Genomic DNA, 17443 nt, shown 5'->3' with positions numbered 1-17443 from the left:
TAACTCTTTCAAATAAATAAAATAAAGCTTTAAAAGAAAGAAAATAAATGCTAGGGCTAGCATTTGGTGTAGCATTTAAGTAACCGCTTGGGGTGCCCATATCCCATGTAAGAATGTCTGGGCTCAGGTCCTGGCTCCACATCCAACTCTGACGGTTGCAGCTATCTGGGGTGTGAACCAGTAGATGGAAGACCTCTCTCTCTCTCTCTCTGCCTCTGCTTCTCACTCTCTGAAACTCTGCCTTTCAAATAAATAAACAAATTTAAAAAACCCAAGGTCATATAAAAAGATGCAGAAAAGACAATTGAAAAAGGTCTAGACCCATGTGTGATTAAAAAAAAAAGGAACCTCAACAAATTAGATATAAAAGGAACTTAACAGAATAAAGATCATGTAGGAAAAAATCCATAGCCAACATCATAGTCAATGGAGGCAAACTGAAAGTTTTTCTTCTAAGCTCTGATGCAAGACTAGCATGCATTATCATTTTTATTCACCCTAGTAATAGAGTTCCTAGTCATAGAAATTAAGCAAAAAGAGAAAGGAGAAATAAAAGCATCCAAGTTGGAAACGAAGAACTAATCTGCTTGCAGATAACATGAGCATATATATATTGAAAACTCAAAAGATTCAACAAAAAATATACTCAATAAACCAATGGAATGCAGTTACAAGCTACATTATTAAGAGAAGTACGCATGTCTGAGGGGTCTCCCAGCAAACCACCGCAATGTAAGAAAACAGGCAGTATGTGTCCATGTAGCAGCATAATCTCAATATATAGAAATCTAATGAAGGACACAGATTGTTTTTCTTTAGAGTTTCCAAAAAGCAAGTTGGCCTTAGTTCCTTGATTTTAGCCTTGCGAAACTTCAGTTAGACCACTCAAATACAGAAATGTAAGATACTATACATGTGTATTCTTTAAGCCATGAAGCTTGTGGGAATTTTAAGAGTATTTTTAGGTACATATGGATCATATGAACACTTGAATCCATTACTGAGGAAATTAGAAGAGGCTGTGTTTTTGAGGGGTTATAATATATCACATTTATTTTTATAGTATGAATGTAAAATATGAAAAACATATTGAGTATTTCCATATTAATATGTAGTGACAATGCAATCAAACACCTCAAGTGTGAGCATATGTATATATGAGGGTACTTTAAAAAGTTAATGATAAATGGAATTAAAATATAACTTTATTCTGGTGTAAAATATTTTAAAACATCTTATTAAAGTAATGTATCCACAGCAAGAAATGCATTTAAGTGTGTTATTTGACCACCCTTATAATGACTACACAAATTAATCTCACAGCATTAACAGTACCACATTATTATTCCTCCTCTCTGTTGCATTTTTTAAACATGTAAAACATGTTGATTCATGTTGACTCAATTGTATGATTCAGCAAAGCAATATTTACAACTATATGCCAAATGATCTAATATCCATAAATTTTTGTCCTTGCTCTATATATTAACTGCAACAAAGAAAGAGAAAATGTGATTATTTTTATTATTGGTTCTGACTTATTTCACTTAGCATCTTGATCTCGTTATATTCATTTTGGTGTAAAAAATATGAAATCTGAGTATACTTGTTCATAATGTTCATTTTCCATGACCTTTTAAGGCCTTCAAAAATATGTGCAAGTATGAGTGTGTATGTGTGCTTGTAAATTGAGAAACTTCCTTTAAAATTTCCACATCAATACAAATTGCCTCTTGGCTAAGAGAATTCTGAAGAAAAAAAATGGAGGACTACTCCAACATCAACGAAATAGAAAATTTTTATTTTGTTTGCATCATATCAGTGCGAGTTTATACAAATAGACTAATTATAGATGGTACAAGAAAATTCTTAGGCTTCTGAGAATTCTGTCTCAACTGACTGAGTCCAATGTGTTTTAGGGACCTAATATCCTCAGGCTCCTAAAACCCCCAGCTGCATTCCATCTCAAGGGAAGGATGTTAATAGCATAGTTTCTACCCCTTATGTGCAAATGGGAAATAGAGGGGCCCATAGTCCCTGAGATATCTACTGAGAATACAGATAAATGCATAAATATATTAATTTTTCCTCTTGTTGAAATCTTTCCTGATTGAAACTTTTCTTGCCTTCTTTTAAATAAATACTTCCTACTGACTCTGTAAACCAAAAGACAGAATCAAATTCTGGTGAGTTGAAAACTGCAGTCTGTCTGTGAGAAAGAAAACCCTATCCTGGCTCTACTATTTTATCAACAAGGGTATTCTCTAGTTTGCTCAATATCCTAGTAGGACTCGCATGTGGAGGATATGTCATTGTGAGAAATGGGCTCTTATGACACTCCTGCGTGATGAACCCCATCTATAAACTGCTGATCCCCAGTACAGAGCAACTAATGTGACCAGTGATACAGCCAATAATTGAGAAAGAAAGAGATCTTAGGGTAGAAGAAATGAAATCAAAATGGGTTTTGATTGAAGCAACAGAACTTGGTTTGGATGTTTTCCTTTTATTTCCCTTAGTAGTTTTCATGATTGGTGGTTAATTTCTTTCCCATTAAATATATTTCTTGTGACCCTGAGGAAATGTCCTTCCTGTTAGGAGGTAGTGAATCTATGTTCTAAAAGGCTGACCTGCAACCTGGCCTAAGTTATAGAAATACCATGGGGCTTTCTCAGTGTACTCATTTTTGAGGCCACAGAAGATCCTGTGACAATCATTTTAGGGAGGGCTTCTTGAGGACTCTGTTGTTGTCCGTTATCCACGGAAGCTCACTGTTTGTAGGAGTTCAGTTTGTAGCAGACTAAAGGATGTAACATGAAGTGTTATAGTCATATGAGAGGCTGCCTTTGGACAGTAGGAACTAGATGTCTTTCTCTTAGGTAGATGTGATGTCTTCATTTTGCCTTATCAGGAACTGTGTCAGTGACAATAGTAAGAGCGAAGCTCATTCCTTGAAGTTTTGACTGGGGACCTGGCTGAGATGTCATAAATCCTACAGTAGTCCACCCACTCTGCTTATGGACAAAACTGCAGATCTTTGCCAAACATAATAATACAGAGAGGCTGTGAGTTGATCGAAAAATATACTTCTGTTCTTTTATTTATTTAATTTATTTTTTATGTATTTCCTTGAAAGTCAGAGTTACACAGAGAGAGAAGGAGAGGCAGAGAGAGAGAGAGAGAGAGAGAGAGAGAGATTTTCCATCCACTAGTTCACTCCCCAAATGGCCGCAATGGTCAGAGCTGCGCCAATCCGAAAACAGGAGCCAGGAGGTTCTTCTAGGTCTACCAAGTGAGCACAGGGGCCCAAGGACTTGGGTCATCTTCTACTGCTTTCCCAGGCCATAGCAGAGAGCTGGATCAGAAGAGGAGCAGCTGGGATTTGAAACGGTGCCCATATGGGATGCTGGCACTGCAGGCGGTGGCTGTACCTGCTATGCCACAGTGCTGGCTCCTTCTGTTCTTTTTTTTTTTTTTTTAATTATTTATTTTGAGAGAGGGAGAGAGGGAGACAAAAGTGGAGGGTGAGAGGGAGTGAAGGAAAGAGAGAATTAAAGAGGGAGAGCAGAATAGAGGAGAGAGAATGAATCACTCCCTCCTCCTGATTCCTTCTCCAAATGCCTGCAGCTGGGAGCTCAGTGCAAGTCTCTCACTACTGCTTCCCAGCGTCTGCAGTAGGAAGCTAGAATCAGTAACTGGAGCCAGAAATTGAAACTAAGCCTGCCAACATGGGGCAAGGGCCTTCTAGTCACTAGTTCTTTAAAGCTCTTTGAATGACTACACATTTGTTCTGCTTTTGCAGGGCTTCTCCACTGCTGTGCTCCCTGGTACCAGGACTTCCTGATCTCTTTCTTTTTCCTTGCAAACACACTGTATAATGTGTAACACAGAAATGGAGTTACAATTCAACAGCACTTTCTTTTCTTTTCTTTTTTTTTTTTTTTTTTTTTTGACTGGCAGAGTTAGAGAGTGAGAGAGAGACAGAGAGAAAGGCCTTCCTTCCGTTGGTTCACCCCTCTGGAGCCAGGATCCAGGTGCTTTCTCCTGGTCTCCCATGCGGGTACAGGTGCACAAGTAAGTGGGCCATCCTCCACTGCCTTCCTAGGCCACAGCAGAGAGCTGGACTGGAAGAGGAGCAACCGGAACTAGAACCCAGCACCCATATGGGATGCCGGCACTGCAGGTGGAGGATTAACCAAGTGAGCCACGGCGCTGGCCCCTCAACAGCACTTTCAATGAAGTAAAAGCCATCTCCAAAGATAGGTTCCTTTGGGTGTAAAGCTGAAGGTTTCCACAGACAGGATCCAAGCACTGTCAACCAGAAATTAAAATTTAGGGGGCAAATCTTTTTGTCATTCTTTATTTCACCTGTAGGAGGTGAGAATCTACTCTGCTAATCTACTTTGCTTAGGATAAGTACCCCGGAGTGTTTTCTGTAATGGAGTTCTTGTCCTCTTAAAAACATGTGAGAGCAGGGATTTTCCAGGGTCTACAACATGTACCTGAAGTCGTAAATCATCTTCTGGGCTCACAGTCTTCTGCTTGAGTCAGGTGAATTCTGCCGACCTGTCCCGGTGTGTTTCCTGGTGGATGCAGTCTTTTATATTCACATCCCAGCAAGCGCTCATTCTATTCTGAGGCATTGTTCAAGTCCTGTGAAGCAAGTTTCTGCATCATCCAAAGCACTAGAATCTGCCCTTTCCTTATCTTTCTCCTGCTTTATGCAAACTCTTTAGTTTTTTAATCAAACTCATTGTCTGAAAAAGTAATATTTTCCGTATAATGTGATTGCTCCCCTTTCCCCATGACCCATCTCATCCAGTATAATAATTTAATCATTTTGTTATCACCACTACCACCACCCTTCTCTTTGTCCCTGATTATTTTGTTCACTGCGAACATGGGCCACTTCCAAATAATCTACATCGAGATGGGAAATAGAAGTAATTGTTTAATTGCATAAAATTGACCTACAAAACCAACATTTTATATGATTTTATTAGAAAATATCCAGAAAGAAAAAATTGGGTCCAGTAGAAATGAGTAGGGGATATAAAAAGTGAATTCCAGGTGCCAGCTCATCCAAGGGATGCTCCGATACTTCTGATTTAAGAATCTTGAAGTCACTGTTGCAACTCTGAAAATGTTCGGCTTCAGACTGAATTTGCTAGATTTTGTAGCCCATTCTGACAATGGTTTTTCCTCAGGGCTCAGCAGCTGCTGGATTCCAGGCTGAAGAGACCATGTATAACTTGAGCTGTTACAACCCCAGTTCCTTCATCCTCCTTGGAATACCTGGCCTGGAAAAGCTTCACATCTGGATTGGGATTCCCTTTTGTGCCATCTATGTAGTGGCTCTTGTGGGCAACTGCATCCTCATCTACCTCATTGTGGTTGAGCACAGCCTCCATGAGCCCATGTTTCTCTTCCTGTCTTTGCTGGCCACCACGGATCTCATCTTGTCCACCGCCACTGTGCCTAAACTGCTCAATATCCTCTGGCTTGGCTTGCGAGAAATAACCTTCTCTGGCTGTCTCACTCAGATGTTCTTCCTGCACTTCAGCTTTGTGGTAGACTCAGCCATCCTGTTGGCCATGGCATTTGATCGCTATGTGGCCATTTGTTTCCCCTTGAGATACACCACCATCCTCACTCCACAGCTGATTGTCAAGCTGATGGTGACCACTGTGGTGAGGAGCTTCCTGGTTATCCTGCCAGATGTTTTTCTGCTGAAGCGGCTACCCTTTTGCAGGACTCGCATCATTCCACACACGTACTGTGAGCACATAGGTGTAGCTCGGCTTTCCTCTGCAGACATCTCCATCAACATCTGGTACGGATTTGCTGTGCCTCTCATGACGGTCATCACAGATGTGATATTTATTGCTGTTTCCTACATCTTCATCCTCTGTGCTGTTTTTCAACTCTCATCCCAGGGTGCCCGCCAGAAGGCCCTGAGCACCTGTGGCTCCCACGTCTGTGTTATCCTCATGTTCTACACTCCCGCCTTTTTCTCCATCCTTGCTCATCGTTTTGGGCATGGTGTCCCTCGGAATGTGCTCATCCTGTTTGCCAACTTCTATGTGGTCATCCCTCCTGCTCTGAATCCTGTTGTTTATGGAGTAAAGACCAAACAGATCCAGGAAAAATTTCTTCTACTCGTCTCATTTCAGAAGACACAATGATTGGAAACTGAAGAAGACATTTAGGTAAAATTGATTGAGTGTAATTTTATGTAACTTGGGAATAAGTAAAAATAAAGTTGTGACATGTATTGATTGAAATCTCAGCATTGTGCTGGTTTGCAAAGTTTAGGCAAGAGGGAGAAAGGGAAAGGAAATCTTCTAAATTCCTTGAAAATCAAGGTTTTCATAAAATTTGTGTTATAAAACTGATGATGGATACGGAAGAGTACCAAAGCTGAGATTTTACTCATTTCTATGGCTAATGTTGAGATAGTTGAAGGATGCATTTTTCCTCACAGGTACTTCCCCCTGGTGTGTTGCTCATCTTTCATAGTATAGTAAAATTCCCTGCCTTCCTTTGTTGAGTAGCTATCAGTCTGTACTAAAATTATCAAACAACATCATTATTTCATCACTTTCTTCCATTATGTCTTTTTTTTTTTTTTTTTTTTTTTTTTTTACAGGCAGAGTAGATAGTGAGAGAGAGAAACAGAGAGAAAGGTCTTCCTTTTGCCATTGGTTCACCCTCCAATGGCCGCCACGGCTGGCATGCTGCAGCTGGCGCACCGCGCTGATCCAATGGCAGGAGCCAGGTGCTTCTCCTGGTCTCCCAGGGGTGCAGGGCCCAAGTACTTGGGCCATCCTCCACTGCCTTCCCGGGCTACAGCAGAGAGCTGGCCTGGAAGAGGGACAACCAGGTAAGAATCCGGCGCCCCGACCGGGACTAGAATCCGGTGTGCCAGTGCCGCTAGGTGGAGGATTAGCCTAGTGAGCTGCGGCGCCGGCCTCTGTAATGTCTTTTACTTGCTTTATTTCTTCCCCTACTCATCTCAGATTACATAGAACTTCTTATATTTAGAACTGGTTTTCTTCAATTTTCAGCTCCAAGAACTATCCAAACTTGGTTTTTCATAATGCTTAGCCTATGTTTTATAAGTGTTAACATATGTAATGCAAAAATAATTATGAAAATTTGATGTTAGTTAATTAGATTTACAAATAAGGAAGCAGATATAAATATTGAAGAAAGGTAATTAATAGATCTTGAATTTAATCTTAGATCTTTATGATTTTGTACTCTGAACTCTTTAACTTGGTATATCTTCTTTCTCAAATGGCTCACAAACTCCTCAGACTTAATTTCTCCACAGCTGATTTTGAAACTCACTACCTTACCGTGTAAAAACACTTTCTTTTTTGTCTTCTTTTGTGTTAAGTAGAAACAGCAAAAAATATTAATTCCAAAGCCAGAAACCTGTGCCTGTCCTTTCTTTCTCCAATGCTGACAACTTCCAACAAAATTAACTCAACACCTGTGCTGCATATTTGAGTTTTAGGTACTTATAAGTCATTCAAGTGGAAATACTCCTCATATTCTCACCTTTATTATCATGGTTGAACTTGGCTTGCCCATAATTTTATTTGCCTCTTTTTGATAAACATGATACAGATAAAATATCTTTCTGAGAGTTTTTCAAAGTCTTGTTTTATATAAAAAATTTAAGTCTTCTCTTTGAAAGTCTTCCAGCCTTACTCCTTTCTGTTTACTCTCTCTGAAAAAGCCATGATAATCACTCTATAAAATATAATCCATGTATGAATGTGTCATTTTGCGCCTTTCAGCTCTGCCATGACCCCAGTGTCCTCAGGTTAAACATAAATATTGTCCTTCCTTAGGATCATTGCAGGAAACAGAAGACTTAAACAAAAAGAGAAACTACCCATGAAACTCTTTATTTCTATTTATTTACACTAGTATAGGTATGTTTTCATGTCATTTACATTTCCTGGTTCTTTGAGCAAGTAATCCCAGAGTTTTGATTTTCTTTTGTGTTGTCACACTCGGTATTCTGTTGTTATACAAAAATAAAACTTGGCTAGAGTTGGTTAGGAGATATCCTTTCTCATGTTTAGAAATTGCCCCAAAGTAATACCACCTCTTTCCTAAAATTGTCACTGAAAAGAAGCTGTATATTACATCAAGATGAACATATGAAATTAGAGCACTATCACAAATTCATTTATTTACTCGTATATCTGTCCACACCTATGCCATGAACTACTATGAAGAAAGAAATTCAACCTTAGGCGTCTCTCCAAGAAAATTATTGACATATTATATGTTCTCAGTAAATGTTTAATGTACCTTCAAACTACATAAGAAATTTCTTCCTCCAAGCTATTTTCTCCAACTTTTCCTTAACCCTTTCTCTAACAGGCCTAAATTACACAGAAAATTATTTCAGCCATTGTCTTATCCCTAGGTTTGCCTGTTTCTCCTACATTTCCAGTTGAAACTGTATGTACAGGCCGGCACCGCTGCTCAATAGGCTAATCCTCCGCCTTGCGGTGCCAGCACACAGGGTTCTAGTCCCTGTTGGGGCGCCGGATTCTGTCCCGGTTGCCCCTCTTCCAGGGCAGCTCTCTGCTGTGGCCTGGGAAGGCAGTGGAGGATGGTCCAAGTCCTTAGGCCCTGCACCCGCATGGGAGACTAGGAGAAGCACCTGGCTCCTGGCTTCAGATCAGTGAGGTGCGCCAGTCACAGCACGCCGGCTGCAGTGGCCATTGCGGGGTGAACTACCCGAAAAAGGAGGACCTTTCTCTCTGTGTCTCTCTCTTACTGTCCACTCTGTCAATCCAAGAAAAAAAATCTGTATGTACAAACATTATAGAAGACAGTATGGAGATCTTCAGAAATATGAAAATAAATCTACCATTTGATCCAAAATCCCATTCCTGTGAATTTACCCAAAGGAAATGAAACCTGCATATGTAAGATTTATTTCTATCCCAATGCTTATAGTAGCTCAATTCACAATTTCTAAAATATGGAATCAAACCACATGTCAGAAAAAAAGATGGAATATAGGAGTGGGTATTGAGGGAGTGAGGAAGGAAGGGGAGGGGAGTATGGTTATCTTGTTAGAATTGTGTCTATGGGGGCCAGCGCCGTGGCTCACTTGGTTAATCCTCCACCTGCGGTGCCGGCACTCCGGGCCCTAGTCCCAGTTGTGGCGCCGGTTCTGTCCCAATTGCTCCTCTTCCAGTCCAAATCTTTGCTGGGAGGGCAGTAGAGGATGGTCCAAGTGCTTGGGCCCCTGCACCTGCATGGGAGACCAGGAAGAAGCACCTGGCTTCCGGCTTCGGATAGGTGCAGTGCCAGCTGTAACAGCCATTTGGGGAGTGAACCAAGGGAAGGAAGACCTTTCTCTCTGTCTCTCTCACTGTCTACAACTCTACCTGTCAAAAAAATTAATTAATTAAAAAAAAGTTTGTTACCTATAGGGAATTTTGTAGATCTTTAATCGAGTTGAAAAAATTTCCCTCAGGTCTATATTGCTGAAATTTTTGTCATTAATGGTTGTTACATCTGTCAAATGGGTTTTATGTACTAATACTATAGTCATAATTTTTCTCCTTTGGATGAGATAGACTACATGAATTTATTTTTAACATTGAACCAGCTTTGCATACCCTGAATAAATATAATTTATTTGTGGGATATAGTTATTTTTACATTTTGTTTGACTTGATCTGTTAATATGATGTGGAAAAATTTGCATCTATGCTCATGATAGTTATTGGTTCTTGCTCCTCTTTTTTTTTTTTTTTTATTTGACAGGCAGAGTTAGACAGTGAGAGAGACAGAGAGAAAGGTCTTCCTTCCGTTGGTTCACCCCCAAATGGCCGCCACGGCTGGCGCACTGTGCTGATCCAAAGCTAGGAGCCAGGTGCTTCTCCTGGTCTCCCATGCAGGTTCAGGACTCAAGCACTTGGGCCATCCTCCACTGCCTTCCCAGGCCACAGCAGAGTTGTTCCTCTTTCTTTCAATGTATTTACCTAATTTTTGTATTATGGTAATTCTGGCCTCATAGAATATATTACAAATCACTTTTTTTCTGCAATAAATTGGGAAAGAATTGGCATAATTTATTCTTTGAGTGTTTTGTACAATTCACGAATTTATCAGTGAAATTAAATGTCATTTAAAAATTTGAGAGACTAGGGAGACAGAGAGAGAGAGAGAGGGAGAGAGAGAGATACCAATTGCCCATTCACTCCTCAAATGTCCACAATGTCTGAGGCTTAAGCTAGGAGTAAGGAACTCAGCCAGGTTTTCTGTGTGCATGGCAGGAATCCATTACTTAAACCACCACTGCTACCTCTCAGTGACAGCACTAGCAGGAAGCTGGATTCTGGAGTCATCAAACCCAGGCACTCTGGAATATGAGTGTCCTAACTGGTAGATTAAATGTTAGGCCAAATTTTGCCCCAATAGGTCTTTAAAAAAAAGAAATATGTTACTTAGAAGTATGTTACTTAATCTAGATATTTTGAAATATTAAGATCCACCTGTTATTGATTTCTAGTAAAGTAATATGGTGATCTGAGGACGTAATTGCATGGTTTCAATTACTTTAATTTGTTAATGTTCATTTTATGGTATAGAATGTGGTCTATTGGTTAATTTCTCATGTAGTCTTGAGAAGAATATATATTTGCCTATTAGATGGAGTATTATTTTTTTAAATTTTTTAATTTAGTAAATATAAATTTCCAAAGTACAGTTTATGGATTACAATGGCTTCCCCCCCCCATAATTTCCCACCCATTCACACCCCTCCCATCTCCCGCTCCCTCTCCCATTTCATTCACATCAAGATTCATTTTCAATTATCTTTATATACAGAAGATCGATTTAGTATATATTAAGTAAAGATTGCATCAGTTTGCACCCACACAGAAACACAAAGTGTAAAATATTGTTTCAGTACTAGTTATAGCATTACTTCACATTGGACAACACATTAAGGACAGATCCCACCTAAGAAGTAAGTACACAGTGACTCCTGTTTTTGACTTAACAATTTGACACTCTTGTTTATGGCGTCAGTAATCTCCCTAGGCTCTAGTCATGAGTTGCCAAGGCTATGGAAGCCTTTTGAGTTTGCCGACTTCCATCTTATTCTGACAGGGTCATAGTCAAAGTGGAAGTTCTCGCCTCCCTTCAGAGAAAGGTACCTCCTTCTTTGAAGGCCCCGTTCTTTCCACCGGGATCTCACTTGCAGAGACCTTTCATTTAGGTCTTCTTTTTTTTTTTCCAGGGTGTCTTGGCTTTCCATGCCTAAAATACTCTCATGGGCTCTTAAGCCAGATGTGAATGCCTTAGGGGCTGATTCTGAGGCCAGAGTGCTATTTAGGACATCTGCCATTCTATGAGTCTGCTGTGAATCCCGCTTCCCATAATGGATCGTTCTCTCTCCATTTTTGATTCTATCAGTTAGTATTAGCAGAAACTAGTCTTGTTTGTGTGATCCCTTTGACTCTTAGACTTATCAGTGTGATCAATTGTGAACTGAAATTGATCACTTGGACTAGTGAGATGGCATTGGTACATGCCACCTTGATGGGATTGTATGGAATCCCCTGGCACGTTTCTAACTCCACCATTTGGGGCAAGTCCGATTGAGCATGTCCCAAATTGTACATCTCCTCCCTCTCTTATTCCCACTGTTATATTTAACAGGGATCACTTTTCAGTTAAAATTTAAACACCTAAGAATAATTGTGTGTTAATTACAGAGTTCAACCAATAGTACTAGAACAAAACAAAACAAAATACTAAAATGGATAAAGTATTACATTGTACATCAACAGTCAGGACAAGAGCTGATCAAGTCACTGTTTCTCATTGCTGATATTATTTCTTTCTTTTTTTTTTTTTTTAATTTATTTGACAGGTAGAGTTACAGACAGTGAGAGAGAGGGGACAGAAAGAAAGGTCTTCCTTCTGCTGGTTCACTCCCTAAATGGCTGCTACGGCCGGTGCTGCACCGATCCGAAGCCAGGAGGCAGGTACTTCTTCCTGGTCTCCCAGGCCACAGCAGAGAGCTGGACTGGAAGAGGAGCAACTGGTACTAGAACCCAGCACCCATATGGGATGCCGGTGCCGCAGGCGGAGGATTAACCAAGTGAGCCACTGAGCCAGCCCCCGATATTATTTCTTTAAACAGCTATCTTGTAGATATTTGAGAATAACAAAACAATATATTCTATTTCACCTTCATTTATTCATTTTCCAGTGTTCCACCTTTATTTATAGAGATCTGAATTTCTCATATCAGGGTACTGCAAAATGTTCATAAGAAATGGAATTGAGTAGTTTATTTTGGTGCAACAGGTATTTAAAATCCATGCTTCTGTGGGAGTCTTTGTGAACTTCCTGGAAAATACATACTATGAAGAAACTATGCTTGGATTTCAAAAAATTGTTGCACCAAAATAGATTCATCTTTTAATTCCATGACCCAAAAACTTCAATGTGTAATTTTTCCTGTAGTGGACATAAAGCTGAATCCACTCAAGATTCTTTCAAGTGTTATTATTTCAGGAAATAAAATAACTTGAACAAAGTTTGATCCAGGAGCCAGTGTTGGGGTATAGCAGGTAAAGCAGCTTCCTGCGATGCCAACGTCCCATATACATGTGGGTTCGAGACCCATCTGCTCTACTTCCAATGCGGTTCTGTGCTAATGTGTTAGGAAAGCAGCAGATGGGCCAAATGCTTGGGTCTCTGCATGCATGTGGGAGACCCGGAAGAAGCTCCTGACTCCTGGCTTCAGCCTGGGCCAGCAATGGACATTGTAGCCATTTGAGGAGTGAACCACTGAATGGAAGATCTCTTTCTCACTTTGTCTCTTCCTCTCTCTGTGTAACTTGACTTTCAAATAAATAAATAAATAAATAAATATTTTTAAAATGCTTTATCCAATTATAAAGTAAATATTATATCATTGTAAATTATCTTTGTTTTCATAATATCCATAGCCAGGTAGTCTTAATATTGTTGTGTTTTAAATCTTTTTTTAAAGATTTATTTTATTTATTTGAAAGAGAATTACAGATAGATGTAAAGACAGAGAGAAGTCTTCCACCTGCTGGTTCACTCCCCAGATGGCTGCAACAGCCGGAGCTGTGCAGATCAAAGCCAGGAGCCAGGAGCTTCTTCCAAGTCTCCCACGCGGGTGCAAGGGCCCAAGGACTTGGGCCATCTTGTACTGCTTTCCCAGGCCATAGCAGAGAGCTGGATCAGATGAGGAACATCTGGGACTAGAACTGGCTCCCATGTGGGATGCCGGCGCTTCAAACCAGGGCTTTAACCTGCTGCACCACAATGCCAGCTCCTGTCTTTTAAATCTAATTCAAAATAATAGGTAACGTTACATTAGTTTTCTTTTTTTTTCTTTCTTTTTTATTTGACAGATAAAGTTAGACAGTGAGAAAGAGAGACAGAGAGAAAGGTCTTCCTGCCGTTGGTTCACCCCACAAATGGCCTCTGTGGTTGGCACGCTGCACCGATCCGAAGCCAGGAGCCAAGTGCTTCTTCCTGGTCTCCCATGCAGGTGCAGGTGCCCAAGCACTTGGGTCATCCTCCACTGCCCTCCTGGGCCACAGCAGTTAGCTGGACTGGAAGAGGAGAAACCGGGACTAGAACCCGGCGCCCATATGGGATGCCGGCGCCGTAGGTGGAGGATAAACCAAGTGAGCCATGGCGCTGACCCGTTACATTCATTTTCTATCACTGCATGACATTCTATCACAAGCCTAATGACTTAAAGTAGCATTTGTATCTCAGCGTTTCTGCTGGTCAGGAAGCTGAGACTTCCTTTAGATGGATTCTCTCTTTTAGACTCTTACTAGGATGTACTCAAGGTGTCAGCTGGAATAAATTTTCATACAATACACAAAGGTCTGGTCCAAAGCTAACTTAGATTGTTGTCAGAGTTCAGTTCCTTGCATTTGCGAGGCTGAGAACCTCAGCTCCTAATGACTGATGCAAAGTTTTTTGCTGCATAGGCTTCTCAGTATTTCACACTATGGCTGTTGCTTCTTAGTGTCAACAAGGGAAGCAGAGATACTCTAATGAGACTGTTTTCTATAATGCAACATTTCATCACCTTTGCAGAACAGTATTGACTGTAAGGAATGAGAAGTTCCACCCACTGTCAACGAGATGGAATTGCACAAAGGCTTGAACACCAGAAGATCAGATCAGTGGAAGTTCATTCTGGACAAAGCCAGGACAGAGCGCTTAGCGTCCTCTGCCAATGAGAATGGCCAAGAGGCTTCTGAAAGCTGAGTAATTCTACACAGGTCCCTGGCCCTGATAAACAACCTGTACTTAACAAGCTCTGGAAACTGCAGAAGAGATTTTTTTAAAAAGTCAGCTCTTCAGGATCACTTTGCCCAGCAGCCCTAAAAAGACCTTGGAGACTTAGGTTTCCCTTTGCACAGAGACAATCTTGATACAATGAGTAAATACGAGTATCACAGTGTGGGGTGCCTTACTTCAAATTTCCTTCTTCAGAGTGCTCTGACAGCAGCCATTGCTGTAATGGAATGCAAGCAGAAGCAATAGTAGCAACAGTAGTAGCAGCAGTCACATACTTCAGGGCATGGCCAGTCAGGCCAGGGGAAACCTAGGCTCAACTCAAATTGTCCTGCCCTGCACAAAACTGACAGGTCCTGGCTATGATGTAGACCACAGCTCCTCCTAACTCTCAAATTCCTCCCTCCATCCCAGAAGATATGTGTCCAAATGTTACAGGATGGTGAGAGTGATCTTGGGTCTTGCCTCAAGCCAATGAAGAATTTCAACATGGACAGGGATAATGAGCAAAGCAAAGTTTATTGCATGCAAAAACCTGTTCACATAGCAGTTAAGAGGTAAAATCCAAGGGAAGAGTTGTCCAAGGAGTCTGCAAGTGCTGGCTGTTTTATGCACAAAATGGCTCCCTCTGGCCACTTTTTGAGAAGTGAGTACATATTTAACCAATCAGGAGGCCAGAATAACAGCCAGTCAGGAGGCAGGGATTAGTAACTATGTCCAGCCTGTTTTCATTCACTCCTCCAGTCTCCAAATACATTGTGGAGGTTCTGGTGCTGGTGCCACAGGAGTAGTGGCAGGAAGAGTAGGCGGCTCTAGTCACTTGGGTCTGTGTCTCACCCCAAGAGATGTGGAAGATGCTTGTTTTTGCTGGATTTTTCAGGGACACACAGCTGTCTTGTAACAGCTCTTCTTGTTGCAGCTCTCTCTGGTGCAGCTCTCTCCCCTGCTAGGTCTATCACGTGCTGCCATCTTCTGGGTTATAGCTTCTCTTCTCAGCTGGCACCATTGAGACTGGACTTCAGCAGCCCGAAGGGCTGCTTACTCTGGGCTGTCCATCAAGAATACCAGGCTCAGACTTTTATGCATTTCTGGAGCAGGAACTTGCTTTAGATTGCTCAATGTGTATGCTAAGGAGGGATGCTGCATGAACCAATCAGGAAATTGACACTGGAGTAACTTGTTTTACACAGAAGTATGCAGAATTCTCAATGAGGTCTGTTCAGCAGACTCAACAACATTTGAAGAATATATTGTATATGCTCCTTTTGTCTCTAGTCTCCCTCTCCTTCAAGGGTCCTGAAGAGTGTTTTTGCTTTGTTATGTATTTTCTGTCACTTGCAGGACAGTCTCCTTTGTGCTGTAAGTTCCATCAAGATGTTCGCCCCACCTCTCCATTTGTATACCTTTCTTATAAGATTCTTGGCATCTTAGACTCATGGAGGATTTGGCTGAGACCCTCAATGTCCCTGCATCCCTTTCTAAGGACAGAATTTAATGATCTTTTTTTCTCAGAACTGCTTGTCAAAGCTTTGTAAAATATCCTGAACAAAAACCTGGTGCTGCCTTTCTAAGTTGCTGTGAGTGCTTTGGTTTCAGGTTCATGCCAAGCCTGTAAGTAATGACAGCTGAGATAACAGAGGATGCCCTTGGCTCCAGTTCTTCCCATACTGAAATCTACAGATGTCATCCACATGTGTGAGGCTGATAAACTATCAAGGACAAACAAAGTTATTTGAAATATCACATCTAACAGTTCCTCTGAAACCAAAAGCTAAACTGAAATACTTAAATTGAACTGGGAATCAGGTAGGAGGTCCTATGAAGAGAGATCACACTAGGAGATCTGTAAACCTGCTACCTGACTAGTACAGTCCAGCTTCGGATGCCCTAACCTTGTAACCCCTTTTTTCTCAGGGGGCTGGTTGAGTCCCTTGCATTATACATCTTGTGTGTGTACCCTGACATCATGAAACTGCCTCAGCCCAGGAAAGCATTCCATTTAGCTTCAAATTACTGGCTAGAGCTCTTCTGCCCAAGTGATGCTTTTGGTGAATGCTTCTTGGCTCTGGAGGAGATCCCACAGGCTATGTAAACCTTTTTGTGGACTGGTAACCATTGAGTATCATAGTTCTATTCAGCCCTTCAGATTCAGCCTGATCTTGACCATGACCTTGATCCAGCGTTGCCTCAAGCTAATTTTTCAGTTCTTGTCAAGGCCCCACAAAGTATAACTCATTGGAATGCATAATGATGGAACCTATGTTAACAGCACAGGTTTTGAAAAATCAGGAGGTAGAGGTGAGTCTGACTCTAGACAAAAATCTTATGTGTGATATTTTAAAAATATTTATAAAAATCTCATTTATTAGAATGGAGGAAAAAGAGAAAGGGAGAAAGAGAGAGAGGAAGGGAGAGAGGAAGAGAGAGGGAGGGAGAGAGAGGAAGGGAGAGGGAGAAAGGGATGGGAGAGGGGAAAGAGAGAGGGACAGAGAGGGGAGGGAAGAAAGGAGAGAATGGGGGAGAGGGTTAGGAGAGGAGAGAGGGCAAGAACGGAAGAGAGAGAGGGGAGGAGAAAGGGAGAGAAAGGAAGAGAAGAGGAGAGAAAGAGGGGAGAGGAAGGGGGAGGAGGGACAGAGAGTAAGCGTGTCGGGGGAGAGATATTCCATCCGCTGTTTTACTCTACCAATACCTATAACAGCAAGCCCAGAAACCCAGACTTCCATGTGAGTAGCCCATGTGGGTGACAAGGACTCACCTTCTTAAGCCACTACTGCTTCTTCCCAGGATGTACCTTAGCAGGAAGCTGGAATCAGAAACACAGCTGGGATTCAAACCCAGGCACTCCAATATGGGATGTGGATGTCCCAAGTGGTGTGGTGTCTTAACTGCTGCACCAAATGCTTATCTTCTGTTGTTTTAGACACTAAGACTGACAATTTCAAAGATCAGAGGGATAACGGGGCAAAAGTGCCTTCCTCACACCAGACTAGCTGCACAGCCAGTGCACTGCATTCCTTATGGGAGTTGCAGTTAAGAACTCAGCCCTCACCTCAAGCTGTGTGTTAGGTATGTTTACATTGTCAGCCCA

At 41.3% G+C, this 17443-nt stretch overlaps 1 protein-coding gene and 1 long non-coding RNA gene across 2 annotated transcripts; both read left to right on the top strand.

Annotated features, from left to right (window-relative positions):
• Positions 1–5243: 5243 nt before the first annotated feature.
• Positions 5244–6185, top strand: OLFR651_1 (olfactory receptor 651). The gene has a single exon (NM_001171473.1). It carries the CDS (start codon positions 5244–5246, stop codon positions 6183–6185), a length of 942 nt encoding a protein of 313 aa, NP_001164944.1.
• A 5741-nt stretch (positions 6186–11926) lies between these two features.
• Positions 11927–14517, top strand: LOC138849716 (uncharacterized). The gene is made up of 2 exons (XR_011388808.2): positions 11927–12157; positions 14152–14517. It is a non-coding gene; the product is annotated as an uncharacterized LOC138849716 (long non-coding RNA).
• The last annotated feature ends 2926 nt before the right edge of the window (positions 14518–17443 follow it).

The sequence above is a fragment of the Oryctolagus cuniculus genome, chromosome 1 (assembly GCF_051225735.1).
Source record: "Oryctolagus cuniculus isolate XC-2025 breed Fujian yellow rabbit chromosome 1, ASM5122573v1, whole genome shotgun sequence".
Classification (NCBI taxonomy): Eukaryota; Metazoa; Chordata; class Mammalia; order Lagomorpha; family Leporidae; genus Oryctolagus; species Oryctolagus cuniculus.
The sequence above is the reverse complement of the archived record's forward strand: the minus strand, read 5'-3'. Positions and strand labels throughout refer to the sequence as shown.

What these genes read in the sequence shown, in the direction of transcription:
- OLFR651_1 (NM_001171473.1), top strand. Translation starts at nt 5,244, where the DNA reads ATGTATAACTTGAGCTGTTACAACCCCAGTTCCTTCATCCTCCTTGGA.